The sequence below is a fragment of the Macaca fascicularis genome, chromosome 10 (genome assembly GCF_037993035.2).
Source record: "Macaca fascicularis isolate 582-1 chromosome 10, T2T-MFA8v1.1".
Classification (NCBI taxonomy): domain Eukaryota; kingdom Metazoa; phylum Chordata; class Mammalia; order Primates; family Cercopithecidae; genus Macaca; species Macaca fascicularis.
Window position 1 is genome coordinate 8,319,605 of NC_088384.1, and position 22,069 is coordinate 8,341,673.

At 58.3% G+C, this 22,069-nt stretch overlaps 1 protein-coding gene and 1 long non-coding RNA gene across 4 annotated transcripts in view; one reads left to right on the plus strand and one right to left on the minus strand.

Annotated features, from left to right (window-relative positions):
- SCUBE1 (signal peptide, CUB domain and EGF like domain containing 1) overlaps positions 1–22,069 on the plus strand; it is a 143,142-nt gene that overhangs the window by 84,022 nt on the left and 37,051 nt on the right. The window contains exons 6-7 of one of the 3 annotated variants that reach the window (XM_045363498.3): positions 3,488–3,604; positions 6,267–6,356. The exons of 1 other annotated variant lie outside the window; for it this stretch is intronic. In XM_045363498.3, coding sequence (XP_045219433.2) covers positions 3,488–3,604; positions 6,267–6,356 — 207 coding nt within the window. The remainder of the gene's footprint in view (positions 1–3,487; positions 3,605–6,266; positions 6,357–22,069) is intronic. One more of the 3 variants, XM_045363499.3, reaches the window with a different exon arrangement.
- LOC141407829 (uncharacterized) lies at positions 4,805–10,680 on the minus strand. Its single transcript, XR_012418653.1, has 2 exons — positions 9,759–10,680; positions 4,805–9,031 (listed from the first exon to the last, which is right to left on the minus strand). It is a non-coding gene; the product is annotated as an uncharacterized lncRNA (long non-coding RNA).

A 22,069-nucleotide genomic window follows, 5' to 3' on the forward strand; every position in this document is an offset into this window, starting at 1 on the left:
CCATCCTGGCGAACACCGTGAAACCCCGTCTCTACTAAAAAATACAAAAAAAAAAAAAAAACTAGCCGGGCGAGGTGGCGGGCGCCTGTAGTCCCAGCTACTCGGGAGGCTGAGGCAGGAGAATGGCGTAAACCTGGGAGGCGGAGCTTGCAGTGAGCTGAGATCCGGCCACTGCACTCCAGCCCGGGCTACAGAGCGAGACTCCGTCTCAAAAAAAAAAAAAGAAAAGAAAATGACCGTTCTTCCACCCACCGTTCTGTGGAGAGGACAGCTGGCCCTTGTTGGTCCATCGTCCACAGTCACTGATCCTCTTAGTTGTCATCAGCTCTCCTATGGGTGCCTTGCCACACCCTTCCCAACTCATGGTCTCCTAGAACAGTCACCAAGACCCTGGGGACCCACGTACACCAGATGTGATTCATCCATTCTCCAAAGTGGAGGTGCTTCCTTCTGTCCCAGGTATGCTCCCAGAGGCAGACCACCTTTCTCGGTGTTCCTGGCTCTTTCCTGTGGGATGGCCAAGATAAGCCTGTATACTGTCACCCAGGGCAGGACCAAAAGGGGCAGTCTCAATTGGAAGTGCCAGCCTCCAGCCCCAGGGCTCCAGCCAGGCCCCCTCTCCACACCAGATGGATTCCTGTAGCTGCAGAGAAGTCTTCTGCCCCCGGCCACCTCAGAACAGAAGATGCTGGCTCCAGCTTTCCCAGTCCCCCTGTTGTGTGATCTGAGTTTCCTCACGAGGAAGGCCAAGGTCAAAATTGCATGGAGTCAGCAGGCTTGTGGATAGCCCTGGCCAGAACGACAGTGCATTCCCTTAGGCAGAAGACAGGCCGAGAGCCCAGTGCCAGGGAGAGGCTGCAGGCATCCTGGCCGGGGCCAGCTTGCTCCCTGACCCCATAGTACAAGCACTACAAGGAGGAGGAGTTTGCTCAGAGAGCATCTTCTGAGCGCCAGCCTGGTGTGAGAGGTCAGGGACTAGGCAGGGCCCTGTGAGCAGCTAGGACGCCCCCCACAACCCTCACCCCAGCTGCCCCCGCCAGGGAAGGGGAATATGTGCTGGCTTGAGAAACAGCAGTCCCACCCTCTCCGTGGGCGGCTGAATATCACCAAGGTATGGAGAGCCTGATGTGACTTCCGGGACCTGAGGCCTCCCGTGAAGGGCCTGCATAGGCGGCTGCCCAGCCAGCCCAGCTTTGGCTGCTTCTCTGAGGTTCGTGAGGCAAGGCTGGTGTAAAGTTAGCTCTGAGGCATTCGCTCTAGTCCTTGAAGTCACTTGCATTCCAGGAAATTCCAGATCTCAAGCTGGGTTGGGGGCTGAGGCCTGGCTTAACCAACCAGCCTCCGTGGCTCCAGAGGACTGCAGGGCTCTGAACCAAGCTGTCATCCATCCAGAGCCCAGGACCCACTCCAGGGCCAGGGCCAGAGGAGCTTTTCTCCATCCTTCTGTCCGTCTCACCAGAGCTTGAGCTCAGACATCTCTGTGTATAAGCCATAGACTCTCCAGTACTTGAAGGCTTGACCCTTGGGGGTCTGTGAGATGCACAGATGACTATGTGGAGGGAACAAGGGCCCCGGAGCCTGCATCCCCCTCGAGTTGCCTCAGACAGGCCTCCATCCTCATTAGAGTCACTTTTGGGGAACAGCCTGTCTCCAGGAGCCTGGAGCTCAAAAAGAACAGCCTTCTCCCCAGCTGCACCCCTGCCCACTCTGAAACAGGAATCTCCTGGGTCCTAGAAAGGCACACGATGTCCAGCCCGAAATGGGCTCCACCTGGATCTCTCCCCATCGCCTGAGATGTGCGCGGAGCTGCAGCCTCCCGGAATCTCTGGCTTCCCTGCGTTCCTTCCTGGCCGTTGAGACAAGCCGTTGAGAGATGAAAGTTGAGCCCTCATCCAGGGTGTCAGCTCCACCCCGGAGAAGAGTCACTCCTGAGGAGAAGGGGCTGGAGGGCTTCGTGCTGGAAGCCCAGTTGTGTTTCTGGAAGCATTTTTCAGGTCCCTGAAATTTCCCCCCAGAAGTCAGCTCCCTCCTCTGGATGGTCCTCAGCTCCCTATGGAAGGAGGAGCAGCCACTTAGAGCCTCTGGTTACAGAGGACAGCATCTGAGGCACTGAGCAGACACCTGTCCCCATACCAAGCCATTTTCTTGACATCCTCCTCACCCGCTGTGGAGACGGCACGTGTCCAAGGTTGAGGCACCCCGTCACTCAAGACAGGTGGGCAGGAAGGCCCTGCGTCAGTCTCTGTGAAGGAGATGAGCTGAGAAGTCAGTTCTGAAATGTTTGAGATCCTTCTCTGGGAGTTGCCACCAACTGACCTCCCTCTGGTACCAGCTGTGCTCAGGGGTCAACCTAATAGAACAGAATTTATTCAAACTCTCAGGATTTGGGGTTTTTGCCCCCTCTAATCATACTTGGTCTGGGATTTATTTTTGCATATTTGATCACTAGGGTTTTGCATAATAAATTAGAGTGTAGCTTGAATTCTGGACAGATGGTTAAAGTATCCAAGAACACGCCCCATACTGAGGTCCTCGTGCACATTTGCGTTCAGGGGATGGGCGTGCAGCTGTCTCGCCAGCATCACCAGGCAGGGGCCCTACACCCCCTGGGGAGCACCTGGGTCACCTTGCTCCCCTCTAGAGATCCCTCTCACCCTGGAGACAGACCATGTGTGTAAATAAACTTGAATTTGTAGTTTTATCTACTTCAGACTCCTTTTTGTTCTGCCCCCTTTTCAGCCAACCCAGATTGCTGATGTGAAACATGTTGAGATTCTGGGCTGAAAGGCACCAGATCCTCCAGGCCACAGCCATTGAAAACAGTGGAACGTGGTTATTATTTAGGTGATTTTCAAAACGGTACCTTAGATGACATTAATTTGCATGAGTCTGTCTGTTCGGACATTGCCGAGCTCCCGGAGGATTAGGGCTTTGAGGGGATAGAGTTTGAGATGGCCCCTGGGACTCTGAGAGGGGACGTCCGTGGAGACATCCACACGCCCCAAGACAGACAGAGGAAGGAAAGCTCTGCCAGAACTAAGGAAATGAGCGTCACCTGGAACCACGGGCCGCCATGTCGCTCCCCCGACAGCTTGACAAGTACGTCCTGGCATTGACAAACATTTGCCCCATGGAGACAGGCGGCTGTAAAGGGTCCTGCAGCCTGGGAAGGATGAAGCTGTCTTCATCTACCGCCATCTGAGCGCATCAGCTCTGTGCCTGCTCTGATCAAAGCCTAGACAACCCCAAGTCCATTCTGTCCCACCCCAGTTCAGCTCTAGGCAGTGAGTGACTCCAGGCCTGGTCCCTGGAGGGGCTGAAGTGCAGGGAAACGCGCACCCGTTGCCCGGCGAGCCTCATGACCCTACCCACTGATGCTCTTAGGCCTCAGTTTCCCCAAACCCTGAAGGAAGCAGCCAACACCGACAAACTAATCGTTTTTGTTGTTCTGTTTATACACACGTGTGTACACTTTGGGCCTAACTAGTAACCTGTAACTATGGAAACGGAGGCTGCCAGCACAGCTGTGAGGACACAGACACAGGCCCCATGTGTGGCTGCCACCAGAAGTACGCCCTCCACTCAGACGGTCGCACGTGCATCGGTAAGTAGGCACCTCTGCCGCACGCCACCCTTGCACCCCCCGCCCCCACCCCCCATGCGTGCACCAGCAGGGCCAGCACCCTGCCACATCCGGGTTCCCTGGAAGGAAGCTCCAGGGAAATAAGGAAAGGCAAGCCCATGGCAATGGTGGGGATGGCCGGCCCCCCTGGGGAAGCTTTCTGGGGAGGCTTCTCTGGGCCCGCAGCCCCCAGGACTAGGCTCTTCTGCTTCGTGTTCCCTGGCGACGCCTGACGTGGGTTCCCTAGCAGCGGGGGTTCCGCACGTCCTCGTCCTGGAAGTGAGGGGTGGCCCCAGGCAGGGGGTGTGGGTGTGTGGGGAGAAGGGAGGTGTACACACCTAAGACCTTCTGTTCAGAAACCCAGGTGTTTCCTCCCCTGGTACGGAAAACAGCCAGATTCAGGTGACTGCACACAGCCACGTTAGTCATGGGAGCTGCCCACGGCCGTCTGGAAAACCGAGAGGTTTCCTCAGAACTCTGCTTTCAGTGGTCACTGACTAAACTCCAGGGGAGGTGGACAGTGTGGGCCCTGCGTGGGTGTGGCGTTTTCACTGCTGGTCTCTCCGAGCTGCCGGGCCCCTGCTGGCCTTTCTCCCCAACCTGAAGTCCGCTCTTCCCGCCGCTGCCCCAGCCCGTCTCTCACCTGTCACATGGAGTCTTGATCTGAGTCTCCGTCACCTCCTTCCTCCTGGTCCCTATTTCCAAGAGGAAGCTTGAATATTTGTGATTATTTCATGCCATAATCACTAGTAGGTTTTTTTCTCCCATTTAAAAATAACAGCAAATTTTTTAACTGAGAAAGGGTGGAGTTTCAAAGTTGGTGCCAGAGTTCAACCCTCCCTGTGCTGGCAAACTTTAGAAACCCAACACAAGTCAGTTATTTTTTTAGGCCCCATTTCTTATTGTCAATCTGGAAGATACTTCTTGAGGGAGACTCAGGGGACAGGAAAGGATTGGTCGGCAGACAGAAGCCCATGAGGCCAGGGTGTGCCCCCCCGCCCTGTCCCCCAGGACGCTACTCCCTTGGGTCTCAGGGAGCAGGGCCTGGGCGGGTGGCAGGCTGTCACCTCTGTAGTCCGGGGCTGTCATCACGGGTTCTGCTGCCTGCGGTGGCTCTCCCTTCCTCTGTGTGGCCTCTTCTTTCAGACAACCATTTTATATTTCATTTTTATCTCATTTATCTTGCTTTTCTGGTGATGGTCCCTGATTGCCTGTCTTGTCTGATAACTGACGTTCATTAATTATTTTCAGAGCCAAAAGCCAAACCAAACCAACCAACCAATTGAAAAAGAATTAAAAGCCAAACCCGGTCTCAAACCAGTGTCTCTATTGCAGCCTGATCCCATCTAGAACCTCCTCTCCTCCTGCCTCTCTCCCTCCACTGTCCGGCCTGGGACTCTCCCAGGCCACCCAGCCTGCCCTCCTGTCTCGTCTGCTCGAGGTCTCCCGCAGGGTTTGCTACCTCTGCTGGAGCCGACTCTGCGGCCACAGGGGCAGCGCAAAGAGCTGCCGGGCCAGACACACCCAGCCTTTGTCTAACACATCTTGTCTCGTCCACCGAATCATCCTTTCTTCCTTTTTTATTTTTCGACGTCTACTGCATGTGAAGGCCCCTGCTTGGATCTCCTTTCTAAAGTAACTTCCCCAGCCCCACCTTCCCTCCCCTCTCGTTAGAAACCACCTTCCTTACCCGGCCCCTGCTGCTGCTACTTCCACTCCTGGCCAGGAAGAGATGCCTTCACCTGCCTTCGCCCACTGTTCATCCGTGTCCCCCTTGGGAACGAATGTCTCCACGCATTTCCCTCTGAGCAAAGAAAATCAACCCAGCTAACCTCACCTGCCCCTCCACAGGAAGCCTCTTGGCATAGCCAGGATGCTCCCTGGCCCACTCGGGGCCGCTTGTCCCCTGCATGCTCCTAAAATAAGCGATCCCTCTTTGCATCCCCTTGTTGAGCACTTGAATGTTTAGCCCTAGTCCTCTATAGACAAGCAGGCAACCAGCGCTGCCCAAATCGATCCCGTGGTTTTTCTGTCTATTCTATTGGATCCATTGTGTGTGTGTGTGTGTGTGTGTGTGTATCTCCTATGTTTTGTTCTTAATTTTGCATGAGTGTTGACACCCCTTCACATCCCTGTGACAGAGCCTCTGCTGTCTCAGTGCATCCATCACCGGACCTTGTGGCCCTGTCCCCTTGTCCTGTGCCTTGTCCTGTGCCTGCCTCTCCAGCCTGAGCCACGGGGGTCTGTAATCACTTGTGTCTCCGTAAAGCACCATAAAGCACCATGGTGGTGCTTCTCTGCTTCTGTGGCTCTCTGCAGACAGGTCCTGTCTGCCCTGACCTCAGCCTCCTCCTCTGTCTGCTTGCCCATGGGCCCTGAGTCCCCTCTGTGTCCCAGGTCACTTTGTGGTCATTCCTCCTTTCCTGCACGTCCCCCCGCCCCCGCCCTCGCTGCCTCTCTGCTTTGCCCTGAACACCCCGACCTTGGAGGTTCCTGGGATTAGCCCCTCGGCGAGGCTGCCGAGCTGGCCGGCATGCGGTGTTGGCTTTGCGTGCACCACGCCGAGAGGCTGACTGTCTTGGGCCGCGGGAAGTGGGCTGTCATTAACCACTGGCTCCGTGTTTGTCCCTTACTTGTGTTTTAGAGAAGGATGAGGCTGCAATTGAGCGCTCTCAGTTCAATGCCACGTCAGTAGCTGATGTGGACAAGCGGGTGAAACGGCGGCTACTCATGGGTAACACTTTTCTTCCACTTCCTTTGTCGTACTTGCACGTGTGTGTGTGTACGTGTGTGTGTACACGTGTGTGTACACGTGTGTGTGCACGTGTGTGTGCACGTGTGTGCGTGCGTGTGTTCGCGTATGTGTGCATGTGTGTGCGCGTGTGTATGTGCGCCTGTGTGCATGTGTGCGTGTGTGTGCAAGTGTGTGTCTCGGGTGTGCACTGGCATGTGGACATGGGTGTGTGTGTGCTGTGTGTGCATGTGATGTGTGTGTGTGGGGGCATATGTCTGTGTTGTGGGGTGTGCCCACGTGTGTGCAGTCCCGCGTGTCGTGTGAGTGCGGGGGGCTCCACTCCAGGTGTGAACTCACTTTTTCCTTTTTAAAGTTTTTACCCACCATCAAACACGTTTGTTCTTTGTTTGTATGTTTGTAGCAAAGAACCCAGGGCTAGCATCCACTGGCCTGTGCGTGTAAGGAGACCTGTGCCATAAAGCTCCCCCACTTGCGTAAACACCCACGTACACAGTTAGGATTCCCAGGGTCAGCAAAGCAGCACTGAGACTCAGCCGCAAAAGAGGGCATTTGAGTAGACGGGTCTGGGCAGAAGAGTCCTTACCCATCTTCTCTCCTGGGAGGGAACCTACCAGCCAGGACCTCCAGGACCTCTCAGGGAAAAAGCCACCTGCTGCTTAGGGTGTCTTGGGAAGCCTGCTGGCAGGGCTGATCAGGGACCGATGTGAGGAGAAAGAGAAGGAAGAGGAAATATCACTGCTCTTGGACAGAGCTCAGTGTGTGCACAGTGGAAAGCAGACTTCCTCATCTACTCGTTCTTCTCTATCAGTCAGTTCTGCTGTTCTGCTGGCCTCCGGGCTTCGCCAGCTGCCCAGGACCTCCTGAGCATAGCTGTGGTCGCCTAGGTTTGTCACGACCTTCTTAATGGCTCTCAGATAGCTCACACCAGTGTTTGCAGTGATGGAGTCAGGGATTGCAGTCTCCATTTCTCTGAAGAAGAGACTAAGGTTCGCTGGGGTGCCCTGGCTTGCCCAAGGTCACACACTACCCTGCAGGGCTGAGCTCTACGCAGAAGTCCTGACCGTGTGGGCTGTCTCAAGCATCAGGGTTGCAGGGCCATGTGAAGGTCAGAGCCTGAAGGTCCCAGAGAGGTGGCTTTGTTTCATGGCCCCCTTGTGGACCTCAGGGGGACCCAGGCATCTAGAGAGGAAGCAGGAGGGAGGTCTGGGGGCCACAGGGGATATGGCCTTGTGTGCTGCTGAGAAGGCTTCAGGCCTGCTCACTCCTTAGGGGCTTCGAGGCACTCATGGGTCTGGCTGATGGTGCTCTATGAACCCTAAGTCCATGCTGGACAGGACAGGTGCAGCCCTCTTTCTCAGATGAAAAGAGTAAGGACCAGAGAGGTCAGAGCATTGACCTCTGGTCACACAGGCAGACAGGGCAAGCTCAGGCTGGAAGCTAGTTCTCTGCAAATTCTCTGGACGGGTCTGTCTTGTTGACTTGGACAGTCCAGGTTGGCCTGGGAAGAGCCGGAGATGGCAGATTGGGTTGGCTTTGAGCCTCCAGCCTCAGCCACAGCCAACAGGTATGACCACTGCCGTCCAGGCAGGCATGAGTCAGTGCTATGAACTTTCTGGAAGGGTGGCTGGGGGCAGGTGGAGGGAGCCCCAGAGATGTCACTGTTCTGAGGCCACTCTCAGGTCTCAGGGGGCCCAGGGCCCTCGGTCTTACTTACTAGGAGAAGCAGGCAGTACCTTCTGAGGCCAGAGCTCCACAGCCAGGCAGGACCAGGAGCTGGGGCCCCTCAGGTGCCCCGCAACCTTCCCAGCAAGAGGATGGGTGGTGGAAGAGGGCCGCGCTGGGTTGGCATCCTGTAAATGGGTAGTGCAGGGTGGGGAGGAGGGCCTCTGTGCTTGCATTCAAAAATGGGAGTCAGTGGATAAAGGCCCAGAACCAGACCCTGGTGCGGGGTCAGGAGGTGAGGACGGAGGCCCTGAGAATGCAGGTAGCCTCAGCCTGGGTTTGGAAGACTGACTGAAGGAACAGATCAAGCAGATCTCTGTGCCAGGCATCTGGGTGGGGACCCTCCCCTGCACCCCCACCTCTGTGATGATCAGAATCCTCCCGTGCCACCCCTTAGAGCGTGTCCTGCCCCAGACAGAAAAGACTTCTCCTCCAGTTTCCTCCAACACAAAGCAAAGGGAGAGCCAATAGCCAAGGCCTCACCCCTGAACTAGGAACCAGACTCGGGCTTCTGAGGAGGGTCAGTGTGGGGGCCTCAAGTCTAGAGCACAAGTGAGCCCCTCTCTCACAAGCTCATCACTCTTAGCACCATCTCCTCTAAGAACAGACTGTGGGGTAAAGACACAGGATCCTGCTGGACTTCAGGCCCTAACCAGTAGCTCCTGATGAGGTGTGGCTGCCCCCACGTTGTATTAATAGAGGCACGGTATGGAAGGTAAGGGAGGTGACCGTTCCCATCCTGCCCCATGCTGTATTAATGGAGGTAAGGTATGGAGAGTAAGGGAGGTGACCGTTCCCGTCCTGCCCCATGCTGGTCAGGCGCACCGGGGCATCACGTTCAGAGCCAGTCGCTACGTGGGGAGAGCAGCCCAGATGGTGAGGGGCTCAGAACTGGGTCATCCTCATCTGTTCACGCTGCCAGGATTGCTGGCCTGTGGGAGAGATCACAGGCAGTTCGTCCCTGTAGATCCTGGGCCTGTGGGCAGCCTGAGCCCCTTTTGGGGTTCTGGGAGGGGAGAAGGGTAGGACAGGCACAGGCAGAAGGAGCCAGTGATAGATGAGAAAAGTGAGACACCGAGGAGTTTCACGGTGAGGTCAGATCCTGGACCACGTGGCTCCAGAGTCTGTACCCTTGACTGCAGCACTGGCCAGCTTCCCATGAGAGCGGCTAGATGCTCAGACCCCCGTCCCCTGGCGGAAGCTTCAAGCCAAAGTGACCATCTCTTAGAAACCACGGAGGGGAGGACACTGCGGCTCAGAGGGGCTAAGGGCTCCAGCCATGCAGCTGGGCAGGACCGAGCCGGGATTCTGGCTCCAGTGAGGGAGGGGGGTGCCCTCAGTGGGAGGCGCAGTTGTTGTAAGTCTAGAGTGTGGCCGGAGAGAGAGAATACCTCCAGCACGGCGGCCTGGGCCACTGGATTCTCAGCTGCGCCCAGCAGTTGTTCTTTGTCATAATCACCCCAGTCCCTGAGCACAGGTGAAGAACAGAGTAACTATGTTTACTTTAAAGAGGCCCCAAAATGTGGGACCAATTGTAGACTCTCATTTCAATCAGTTAAAATTGTTGGATTTGCAGGTTAAAGTGATAAATTTCAATTATCTAGGAGACTTTCATGAAACATCTGGGTACCCAGCAAAGGGTGCATCATGGGAGCTTACCTCAGGCCCCCGGGACGCTGCTTGTGGCAAGGTTGTTGGGGTGCGGTGCGCCACACTGGTCAGCTCCAGGTCCTCAGTCAAGCCCGTCTCCCTGGAGCATGCTTAGGATAGGTGCAGTATTCCGCTCCACTTGCCGCTGCCAACAGATTCCCGCAATCTCAGTTGCTTAAGACAATGCAGGTTTATTATCTTCTGTAGGTCAGACATTTGACCTGGGTCTCACTGGGCTAAATTCAAGATGTCAGCAGGGCTGCTTCCTTCTGGAAGGCGAATCCCCTTCCTTGCCTTTCCAGCTTCTAGAGTTGCCCACGTTCCTTGTCCCGCGGCCCCTCCTCCACCTTCAGAGCCAGCAGCCTGACCCACCCCAGTCCTCACCGCTGTTTCTGACCCACCTCTGCCACCTCCCTCAGTTACTCTCAAGGACCCCCGTGATCACGTTGGGCCCCTCCAGATAATCCAGGATAATTTCCCGTCTCGTGGTCCTTGCACATCTGCAGAGTCCCTGCTGCCAGGTGGGGTCACAGTTTCTGGGGATTAGGATGTGGGCATTTTAAGGGGGCATTATTCTGCCTAAAACAGATGGTTCTGCTTGGGCTGAAGGAACCCTCTGTTAGGGCAGAGCCCACTCCTGCCCTCTTCACTGGCTGAACCCCAGGACCACGAGCCTCCTCTGAAACCAGTCCTGAGGGTGTGGGATGAACCCCACCCCCCTCATGGAAGCTCCACTGGCTGCCCCGGCTGTGGGCACCCACTGTCCCTCAGGCAGCCTTGGGGGTGTATCTTCAGCCCATTCCCTCTGCCCCAGCTCTCCGGCCTCACCTCTGTAGTTTGCAAGGGACTTTCCGGGCAGCTCTCCAGTGAGTGACCCCACAGCCCTGGGAGGCAGCTGTCCCCACTTCACAGATGAAGACCCTGAGGCCCTGAGAAGAGAGGCCACATAGCCAGGGAGCAAAGCCTGGGCCAAGGTCCCAGCCCCATGGACTCCCAAGTCCAGGGCCCCAAGTTAGGAGCAGAACAGGCCTGAGGGACACGGCTCTGCAGGCCCAGCAGCAGTTCTGGCTGTGAGATTCCTCCTGTGGGCACGACATCAGCAGAACTCACAGCCAGCCCATTCCAGGGGTCCCACCACAACCAGGAGAGCCGCAGGGCCTGAGCTGCAGGCCAGGGAGCCCAATCTGAGTTGACACTCAGCCCGATCTCTCTCTGGGCCTTGCACTCTGCCGCGTGTTTACCTGAACCCCACAGCCACCCTGAGAGCAGTGCGAGTGTTTTAGAGATGAGGACATGGGAGCACAGAAAGGCAGCTAGGAACTCCTGCCCCCGCGCCCCTGCGGCTGCTCCTCCCTGGCTCCCTGAACTGCTCCACCTCGTCCGATGTAGGCCCAACCTTTTCTGCCTCCTGTGTGGATCTGGCCAGCAGTGGGTGCTTGGCGATGCTTGTGGAGGTCAGAGCAAAGAGGAACACTGCCCAAGAAGCAGTGCCTGGCCTGAGGGGACCTTGGGCTCCAGCGGGGACAGGGCCCCCCTGAGCCTTCCCTGTCCCTCTGTACCGTTAGAGCCATCTTCATCAGTGTTCCCCAGGCCGGTGCCAGACACAGCCTGGGAGCAGTCGCAGCATCCGTGACTCCCTTAAACAGCAGACACTGCCTGGGCATCTCCCAGGAAACAGGCCCAGACCTGCAGGAGCCCCCAGGCATCCCGAGGAGAGGGAAGAGGTTTGGTCTTGGAGTGAGGCCTGGGTACCAGTTCTGTCCACTCCCTGAAAGCTGTGCTTGCTCAGGCGAGTTTTTTAACTTCCCTCAGCCTGTTTCCTCAGCTGTAAAATGGCGATCGTGATGGTGTGTACTTCCTGTAGATTTGAGGATGAAAGGAGCGACTACATAGCGGGTGCTTAGAGCGGCACCAGGCACGTAGGAAGCACTCACTGTGCATCACGCAGTTGGGGCACGGAGGGCAAAGCACCAGAAAGGGAAGCCGCCAGGGACGGATCTGCAGGTGAGCAGGCGGGGCTGGGTGGAGTCCCAGGCTTCCCCTGGCTCTTCTCCACCCTTCTGCCCCTAGACCTGTCTCCCCAGCCATCCCGACATCCCTGTCCTGCCCACCCCCAGCCAAGCCCTCTGGGCCGCATGGCTGCACTCAGCGCCCACTGTCCTGCTAGCAGGGGGAGAAGGGAGGAGCTTTCCCTCTGGAGCTCACGGGGCTACAGATGGCCATGACCTGCTTCACTCTGCCAGGCTCAAAGGAGCTGGAAGTGAGAGAAAGGTTGGAAGGGCCCAGCACACAGGCCAGAGCCTGGTAAAGGGCTGTTTATCCTGAGAAAAGCAGGCAGAGAGGCCGGAGAACCGGGAGGCCAGGGAAGACCGAGGATAGTGGAGGCCACTGTGGAAATGGTGGCTGACACAAGGGGCACACACTGTGTCCCACACTGTCCCCAGCCTCATTTAACTGTACAGCCACCCTGAGCGGCCTGGCCAATGTCACTTCTCATCCGGACATATGCATTCCTGCTTCTCCCCACTAGCTCCCCTGCACCCCGTGTGCACCTCCTCTTCTGCAGCTCCCATCTCCAGGCTCCTGGGTGTCCCTGATTTCACCAATCTATGTCCCTGCCCCCACCCCGCACATTCACCCACTCCTGGAAGCCACCTCTGTCTGTTCCTCTGGCCCTGCAAGCTCAGCCTTTCCTGGACTCCCTGCCTCCATGGGTCACACCCTCATCTCTCTACCCAGGTGCCATCTTGGGTGGTTCTACCTGGCAAAGGCTGCCTTTTGCTCGTCCAAACCTCACTGGACCTTCCTCCTCTCCCCTGTCCCACCACTCACCCTTCCTCCACCAGCATCCCCTGACTGGAGGCAGAAGCTAGGTCTTTGCCAGCTTGGCGCCCCCCTCAGGGCACAGCACAGGGCCTTGCCCAGAGCAGGAGGATGGGTGAGGCTAGTTGGCTCAGCACATGAATGATGGCTTCCTGGAGGAGGTGCCGGGGGATGGATGGGGCCTCAGTGCCCAGGCGGCTGGTATCCAGCTCAGAGAGAAGGCGGGCCCCGGAGCCTGGACGTGCTTGGAAGTGGGAAGGGGCTCAGGCAGGTCTGAGTGCTGGTGAGGGAGGTGATGACACGGGGCAGCTGCCCAGGACCAGTGCTCAGCAGGTGACCTGGCTGAAGGAAAGTGGGGGCAAGCCCCTCTCAAGTCGTGGCCTCCGTGCCCACTGAGCTGCAGGGACTGGGCTCCTGTTACAGAAGGATCAGGTGGTCAAGCTATGCCTCAGTCACTGGACTGGCTCCAAGTGTGGCTGGTGTCTGGTCAGCTGGGGCCCCCAGCCAGGTTGAGTCCTGAGCCCTGCCCTCAGTTGAGTCCCTCACTGTCTCGCATGCACAGCCGGGGCTGGTAGCGGGAGATAGGTGATGGCGACTCAGCTGTGCTGAGGGCTGGAGGGTAGGTGGAGTCGCAGGACCAGGCAGGGCTTAGTAGAGAAAAGATGAGGGCTCAGGGCATTGCCTGGCCTGGATGGGAGGTTGAGGCTTAGAGAGGATGTGGCCCACCCAAGGCCACCTTGTGCGTTGGGCCCTGGCACTCTTGGGTGGCCCTACCCTTCGCCCCCCAGCTTCCTTCCCACTGTACTCCATCCCAATGGAGGTGGGGCACACTTGACCCCCATCTGCTCCTTTTGGCCCTCAACTCTCATCTAATGTTTAAATACCCAAGAGCACATCTCACTGCCTGCCCTGGTTCCTCTCTCCTGGATTCTGGCCCAGCCTTCCTGTCTCCCTGTGAGGCCACAGCCAGAGCCCTCTTTGCTTTGGCACAAATCTGAACAGGCTCCAGCCCTGCCTTAATCCTCCCTAGGCTTCTTGGCCGCTGGTCTAAGTGGGCCCCAAAGCCCCAAAGCCCTTTGAGATGCAACCTCAGTGCCCTCTGTGATCTCCTGCCATTTTTGCTAATCCAGTCCTGACCCCCGTGGCCCCCTGGCCCTGCAGGCCGACATGGTAATACCGATGTGCACTGGAGCTGAAAATGGAAGGTTCCCGAGAACAGGGCACCCTCTTCACCTGCATTCTCAGGAGGAGCCCATGTGTAAAAACAGGCCCACCCGACCAGGTCCCTCTGCCACCCTGCCCGCTGGCTTCCTCTCACCCCACCTGCCTGGGGGGCAACGGCCTGCTCCTCCTGCTGGCCCTCCCCATCCAAGCTGCCCTTGCCTCTCTCTAGCTGGATCCAGCTAAGGGTGGGCCAGGTGTTGGCTGCAGGCCAAGGTTAGCCCTGACTTGACTGAGGAGTAGCAGGCAGCTCCCAGCAGCCCGCAGCTTCCTGAGGCCAGATTTCCTGGTCTGACCCAAGGAAGGTGGGTGGTTTCAGGTTGCTCACCAGGCTGTGTCATTGCTTTAAGGACCATGCATTTTGTTCTAAGAGCAGAGAAATCCGTGGTTGGAGCTTCACTCCAGTCAAGCACACGGTGACTCCTTTCTGGTTATCCTGAACCAGATTCTAGAGTCAGACCCAGATTCAGTCCTGGCTTCCCCAGTGACCAACTCCGCCAGCACCCCAGGGCCAGCTCACATCTGAGCTTCAGTTTCTCATTTACAAAGATGGCTTCTAGTCTCTGGAGAAGCTTAGCTGAGGCACTAGACAGGCTGCTCCTGGCCCCGTGTGTGGCCCGTAGCAGGTGCTCAGCCGCTTTCCATCCTTTCCTTCTTCGCCATCACTGGCCATGAGCATGTCACTAGGGCACTCTGGAAGGCCAGAGAGGAACAAAACCTTGACGGCAAGTCCCAGACAGGGAGACAAGAAGCCCAGAGCCAGCCTGGCGTTGGTCAGTTCATAGTGGTGGACCGACAGGAGCCCTGGAGACCCGGCAGGATTGACAGCGCCTGGTGCCTGTAACCCGGACCCCTCCAGGCGGCCCGCACAGCTCCCAGGCTGAAGCTCTGGAGAGGGAGAGGGAGAGAGCATGGACACAGGCTCCAGGTGCCAGCTACCCCCTGTCCCGCCCCAATCCCCGTGAAGTCACGGCGGGGGAGGGTGGGGGTAGGGAGTGCACCACTGCTGGAGGCCCACCTGGAAGCAGAGGTTTGTACTCAGACACTGGGCACTGCCTCCTTCTGCCCCAGGTTGTTGTTTAATCTGTCCTCAGCCACGTCTCCAGGGCAGCTCGCAGAAACCCGGAGCAAGGCTTCCCTCTGTTGAGCAGCCTCCAGGCTGGGCTCTTTGTATACCAGACATGTTCAATGTTCCCAGCAACCTGCAAGGTTTAGTGTTACAGATAAGGAAACCAAAGCTCAGGTGAAAGCAGCTCATCCGGTTCCCTCTACCCCACACCCCTCCCCCTCCAGGGGCAGGCAGGTGATAGCTCTGCCTCCCCAGGCTTTGCACAGGGCCCGGCATGAGCATGCTCAGTGAGTGTCAGCTGCTGGTTTTCAGGTCCCCAAGCCTCCCTGGGCACACACAGCTGGAGGGGCCGCCTGGTGCACAGGAAGAGCACTGGCCCAGCTGCTTTCCAGCTGCATGCCCTCACCAGCTCCTTCCCCCTGCCGCATCTCAATCCCCCAAACCTCCTGGGGCACGGCTGTGATGCCTCCTGTGGATGGGCCCCAGGGAGCCCACCCACAGGGGAGCCCCCTTGTCTGCCCTAAGCACCCTTCACTGAGGAGCCAGGGTAGAGGCAGGAAGTGAAGGAGGCAGGGCAGGAGGAGACTGGCCTCTGGAGGCCCTGCTCCTGCCACCTGCTTTAATACGAAACGTCCCTGTCCTCCAAGGGGCACTTGGGACTCCTCAAACCAAGAAACGAGACCTCTCCTGAGGTCGGCTTGTCTCGCTCCTGGGTGGGCATCTTCTATGCACCTGGTGCCACCAGCCCTCAGGCCTCCCTGCAGCCCTCCCTGCAGGGCACTGTCCCTCCATCCCGGTGGCTTCTGCTTTCTGAGCAGATGCAGGAACCCCCACCCACCCACTAGTCACGAGAGAAGGTGGCTTGCCACACTCCTAGCGCATCCTGGAATTGGGGCCCCGCCTGCTGCCTTGGAAGACAGTGCCACTGACAATAATTTGCCTCGCAAATTATTCCCCAAGCAGCGCAGCTCTCAGGTAGACGGTGGCCCTGAGGATGGCGCAGGCCTGTGGACCTTTTATTTCAGAAGGGCCAGGCTAAGGTTAGCAGAGGGCCAAAATGGGCCTCAGAGTCACGGGGCTATATGCTAAAAAGGCAGAGTCCAGGAGACCCCAGACTGTTCCAGAGGCCTGGGTGGCCCTTAGGGATCACGGGCATTGGGGCCCCGCAGCCTTGGACGAGAGCAGTGCTGGCTCTGGAGGAGTCTGCCAGGGGCCACCTGTCGCACGTTCTCCTTGAGAGCCGCTTCCTTGTCAGGGCTGCAGCCCTGGCCTCCGCAGTCACCCTGCGTCCAGCCACACTGAGCCCCACCCCACCCACGCCACCACCTGCATGCGCTGTCACCAGCGTGTCCCCAGGCAGCCCTGGGGCAGACCCAGCTGGCAACCCCTCAGCAGACAGCTCAGGATTGACCATGTGCCCAGTGGAGGTAGAGGCAGGCGGGGAGGCGTGGTCAGGACCAGGCGTGGCCCTCTGCCGACGGGGTCAAGTCCCCTCCACCACTCCCTGCTGACTCTCAGAGGCGCAAGGGAGGCCACATTTGTGGTGCCCAGCACAGCGCTGGCCATAAGCCTACTGCACAATGCTAGTGACGGGCCACAGGGCCTCCCTGGAGTTCAGAGGGCCCCTCGGGAGATAGGCCAGCCAGGGAGATCAGGGCCACTGCGTCACGGGCTTGCCAGGGAGCATGGCATGGCTTTTATCCCAAAGCAATGGGAGCCATGGAGGGTTTCAGCAGCCAGCTGTGGGGAGAGGGTCAGAGGTCAGAGGTCCCCAGATCTGCCAGAAGGGCCGGCCAACGCCTCTTCACCGCAGCTTTGGTTGATTCTAGGGACGTAAGGGCAGGTGGGCCAGCTCTGATTGAGGAATCGGCAGGTTCTGGCGAGGACCCTGGGCTGCCCCCACCATCAGGGTAGGCCACTGAGGAGAAGGGAGGAAGAAGGGATGGCAGGGCCATTGTGGGACGCTGGGCCCATGCCAGACCCACCGGATCAGAGCCTCTGCCCTGGTGAAAAGCACCTCAGCGATGTTCAGGCGGGACACAGGGAAACCCAGGGCCTAGGGAGAGGAGGATCCTTTGCCCACAGTCCCCCGTGTGCTGGCACTGAGCCTGGCACCCACGCCCACCTCCCATCGTGCACCACAGAGTGCCCTCATGCCTTGTGCAGCGCAGCACCGCGCTGCCTCCTCCGCCAGGGGCACATTTGCGCTTCAGTCCTGCCCACCTCACCTCCCAGCTCATTCTCCCTTCCAGGCCCAACAGAGGGCAGGGTCCCAGTCCCCTGGCTTGGTTCTGTTCCTCATGGGGCCTCCAGAGTCCCTGCTCATTACTCTAGTCGTTGAGCACAACTCATTAGGCACCTCCGCCGTGCTGGTCGCCTTGGCACTGCCCTGCCTGGAGAGCGTGTGGTCAGTGGGAGAGGCCTCCACACACACAAGCAGCGCTGCCCTATGGGGCAGAAGCCCAGGGCCAGGCCCGGGACAGCTTTTGAGGAGGCAGGTGGGGCTTGCTGTGTCCTGAGGAACTGGTTATTCAAGGCCAAGGGGGGCGCCCTGTAGAACCCTGAGGAACTGTGCTGGGGTGTGGCGGGGCATGGGCTGGGAGGTGGGCAGTGTGAGAGGAAGGCACAGACCCGGGAGAGAAAGGCAAGGTCTGGGCCTTATTTTGTGCCCCCTGCCACTCCATAAGCTGTTGACACCGGGGGCATGTCACCTTCATCTCTGTAGCTCCCCTCTCCCGGCCACCTAGCACCGTGAAATTGACCCGCCTGTGAAGACCAGGGGCTGTGTCCAAGGCGCATCCTAGCAGGGCAGAGAAGTTCAGATAATAATCATTGAATGAATTAGCAACTGCCTGTGGGTGCTGAGTCTCCATAGGTGGAGCTTCCAAGAATGGCACCAAAAGTGAGTGTGTGGACCCAATCGCAGAGCAGCTTCCAGAGCACTGTCGCATCCACGGTTCTGCCCGGGCCTTGCAAGAACTGTGTGGTAAATATGGTCATCTCCATGTTACACATCCAGAAGCTGACTCTGAGAAGCCAAGGGACTTGCCCAGGGTCACAGCCAGCATGTGGAACCCTGTCATTCTGCCTCTGTAGTGCCTGTCCTTCTGTCCACCACACGGTGACCGAGACTGTCCTTTAAGGACCTTGTCCCAGACCTGGGGCAGTGTAAGCGGGCAGTGCCAACCCAAAGGCCAGCAGTGGCTGCAGCTGTCCCCAGGCATCCTTCTGTCCTCGCCCCTGCTTCGCTCTGTCAGAGCGCTGGCAGGCTGCATGCAGGGTCCAGTGGAGCACCTGGCCTCCCCTGCAGGGCCTGGCCCAAAGCAGGAGCTCCCCAGAGAGAGACCAAAGGTCAGACCTTTTAACTTGTCTGAGATTTTCCTCCCACACTTTCGAGCCCCAGCCAGCCCTGCACCTGGCCTTCCTCCTCCTTGGCCACCCTCGCCCTACAGGGCGAGTGCTCCCCCAACCAGCTAGAGGAGGAAGCCAGGGCACCAGGGGGTGCAGACCTCACAGTGAGGATCCCATCAAAGTCCTGGTTCTCTGGCCTTGTCTGGCTTAATCACCAGCCTGGAGTGTTGCAGCCCAGGTTTCAAATACCAGCTCCTCCCAATAACTGTGTGACCTGAACACGGCCAGCTTCTAGGGTATGCGGCATGTGCGGTGGCCCAGGACCCCGCCCTTAGAAGGGCCCACATTGGTTTTGTGTTCTGTCTCTGTCTTGAAATTCTTAGGAATTTTTTAACAAGACCATTCCATTTTTATTTTGCACTGGGTCCCACAAATGATGTAGCTATTCCTGCCTGGACAGGCAAGGTAACTTCTCCATGCCTTTGGCGCCTGTCTGCTTTGGCACTTCTGTGTCCCCCGTGGGACTGCTGTGAGGCCTGCTGAGGTTCGTGGATGACAGGTGCCTTGTCCACTACGAAGGGCTGTATTCCATGATCTCTCCAGGTGGGGAGAGAAAGCTTGTAGAAAGAGCTCTGCAGCTCTCATCTAGAGGCTGGGGGCAGAGAGACAGGAGGGCTCCCAGGGTCCACAAGGAAGTTCTGTCTTCAGCTCCCTGGGACAAAGCTCTTGGAGGCCGCACTGCGTTGTCCTCCTCTTCCCAGTCCCAGGCGCCTGAGCCGCCCTCCACAAGTGTGTTTCAGGGTGGGGGAGATTCCTCATGGGGCCATGTCAGCCCTGAGAAGGGGCAGAGGCCAGGATGGGACCCAGAGAAGGCCCATGGGTGAGGAGGAGGAAGGCCCAGAGCCCACCCCCAGCCTCCCCACCAGGCAGAGATGCCACTGCTGCAGCCATCGGGCCTGTCTGCCGCTTGTATTTGGAGGGACCCTGTGGTAAAGGCGGCCTGGCCTGCTTTTGTACTGTCTCTGAGACAGCCGTGGCCTAATACCAGGTCTGGGTGGCCTCTGGTCCTGGGCAGCAGGAGAGGTGAGGCTGTTTTCTGAGGCTCTCAGAGATGGGGGCTGGGGCGATGCCCAGGCTGGTGGCCATGGAAGGCAGAGGCCTCCTCAGCAGCAGCACCAGAGCCTCTGCTTGGAAACTCCCAGGGACACAGTGCTTGGCCCCACCAGGCCCGCCTGTCCTGTCATTGTAGACTTCAGTCCCCAGCCCCCACTTCAGCCCAAAGGACCTAGGTCAGTTTCATTGTTGCTCCCTCTACCCGTCTTGCATTTATAGTGAACATCTAAAAACCTCACAACGATATGGCTGAGGTGAACACCGCAGACATGGCCATCCCTGTGCTATAGAGGAGGGATGGAGGCCCAGGCAAGGAGCTGCAGCCTGCCCCAGGCCCCAAAGTCGGAAGAGGTGAGGTCGGGCCCAAGGCCAGACTGCTCCCTCCACATGACCCTCCCTGCCTGCACAGAGCCTGACAGACAAAGTCCTGGGGACTGCTGGCTCCCAGTGCTCTTACGTGAGCCTGACGTGGGCACGTTTCTCTGCCTGCCCAGGATGAGGCAGTGGTCTAGAGGAGGGACGATGGGAGGCAGTGACAGTCACAGGAGGACAGCGGTGGCCTGGCCACAGTAAGAGCAGGGGCTAGAGCTGGGAAGTGCTGGGGAAGCAGCAGGCCCAGGCCCTGGGTCCCGGCGGATGGGAGGGTCTTCAGCTTGGGGCAGGTAGGGGTAGCATTCCTGCAGCCAGGGAGCACTGGGGGAGGAGCGGCTAGAGGAGGATGATGAAGAGTCCAGTGGCACGTGCTTGGTGGTAGGGCCCTGGCGCTGCCAGGTGGGTCACTGCCCACAAGGAGCCAAGGGTGCTAGACTCAGATGGAGCAGGTCCTCTCCAGCTCTGCCACTGAGGCTGCAGAGCCTTGGGCTGAGTTCCTGATGGTCTGTACCAGGTCCTCTTCAGGGAAGTGGAGGGCACAGGAGCCATCCGGCTGGGAGCCTGAGAGTGGGAGGCGGAGCAGGGCCCGGCTCATGGTGACCAGGTGGGAGACAGAGCAGGGCCCGGCCTGTGGTGACCACGTGGTCCCTGCCATGGATCGGGGTGGTCAGCACCCAAGAACAGGCCCTAAGGGACTAAGAGTCCCTTGTTTACATACCAGCCATAGACTGAGGCAACTCGGGAACTCAAGCTGCCTGGTCCAGAGAGCGGGTGACCTTTCAGGTTGAGCTTCCAAGTCCCATTAGGGGCTTTAGGCAAGAGAAGAGCCTCAGGATTCTTGGAGTCTGTTTGGCCAGGTCCATTTCTCAGGGTCACTGCCCTCAGCGCCTGCACCACACCTCACCTCCCCCTCCGCAGAGACTCAGTGCCCTCAGCCCCGAGTTTTCAGCGCCTGTCTCCCCCTACCCTCTGCACCCTGCCATGTACCCCCATCTCTCCAAGGCCTGAGCCTTAATTACCTCCACCTGGAAAACAGGCAGGTTTTCTGCCTGCCTCTCCAGAGAGGGACTCTCCCACAGGAAAGGCTGAGAAGGCAGGAGGGGAGCCCATTGGCTCCTGGATTCGGGGGTGGGAGGCAGGAGGGGAGCCCATTGGTTCCTGTATTCGGGGGGTGGGAGGCAGGAGGGGAGCCCATCGGTTCCTGGATTCGGGGGGTGGGAGGCAGGAGGGGAGCCCATTGGTTCCTGGACTCGGGGGTGGGAGGCAGGAGGGGAGACCATTGGCTCCTGGATTCCGGGGTGGGAGGCAGGAGGGGAGCCCATTGGTTCCTGGACTCGGGGGTGGGAGGCAGGAGTTCCCTCTCTGGTTGTCAGCCCAGGGAGGAAACTAACAAGTCAGGCGCATGTAAGCGGGTTGATTTGACCCTCACCTCCACCCTGGAAGAGAAGGCTCGTCCTTATTTCCAGGTGTGAGTGCGGAGGTGCAGCCCCAAGGGGTGGCTGCCTGAGTGGCTCTGTGAGTGACAACCAGGACTCATTTGCTGGCCTGCCCACCTCCACTGTCCAGTAGATGGCCCAGAGGGCATAAGCCGACCAAGTGCCAGTCATACCACCTGCATGAGCCTAAGGGAGGGTGACGCCTTCCCTCACGTGTCCAGGGCATCAGGGAGGCTCCTTGCGGAGGTGGGCTCTGAGTCAGGCCTTGAAGGATGAACAGGAGGGAGGCGTCCAAGCCCTGGGACCACCACAGTGCCATGGCAGGAGGTGGGAGGGCAAAAGACTGGTTCATAGAAACCACCCATGCCCAGCTGAGGTCCAGGATTTGAGGAGACACACAAAGGACGAGCCAGGAATAGTGTCAGAGTCAAGGCCACCTGCCTTCCACTGGCAGCTGCAGCTCATCCTACGGTGGTGACGGCTCAGCCATGAGCATGAAGAGGACGCCCACCACTGCAGCCCTGCAGAATCTCAGATGCACACTCACACACACACACAGGGGAATATGCGGTTTCCCTCTCCCGCTGCACACCCCTACGAGGTGAAGTTCAAAAGAAAGGCCCCATGCATTTCATTTAATTAGCACCAAGGAGTCCTGACAGCTGACAGTATATATTCATTTATTCCCCCCAGCCTGCAGAAATGCAGACCCTACAGCACAGGAACAGAGTATACCCATTAGGGAGACCCTTCAGGGAGAAGGCACACCAGGTCCAGGAGTCCAGGTGATGCCGAGGTGAAGGCAGGCAGGGGAATCCAGGTTATGACCGATGGGCGTCCATTGACTGTCCGCCTCCCAGCAGCAAGGAGAAGAGGGAAGCCCATGCAGCCACAGTTTCCACAAGATAAAGCCTGCCAGATGCTCGGGAAGAAAC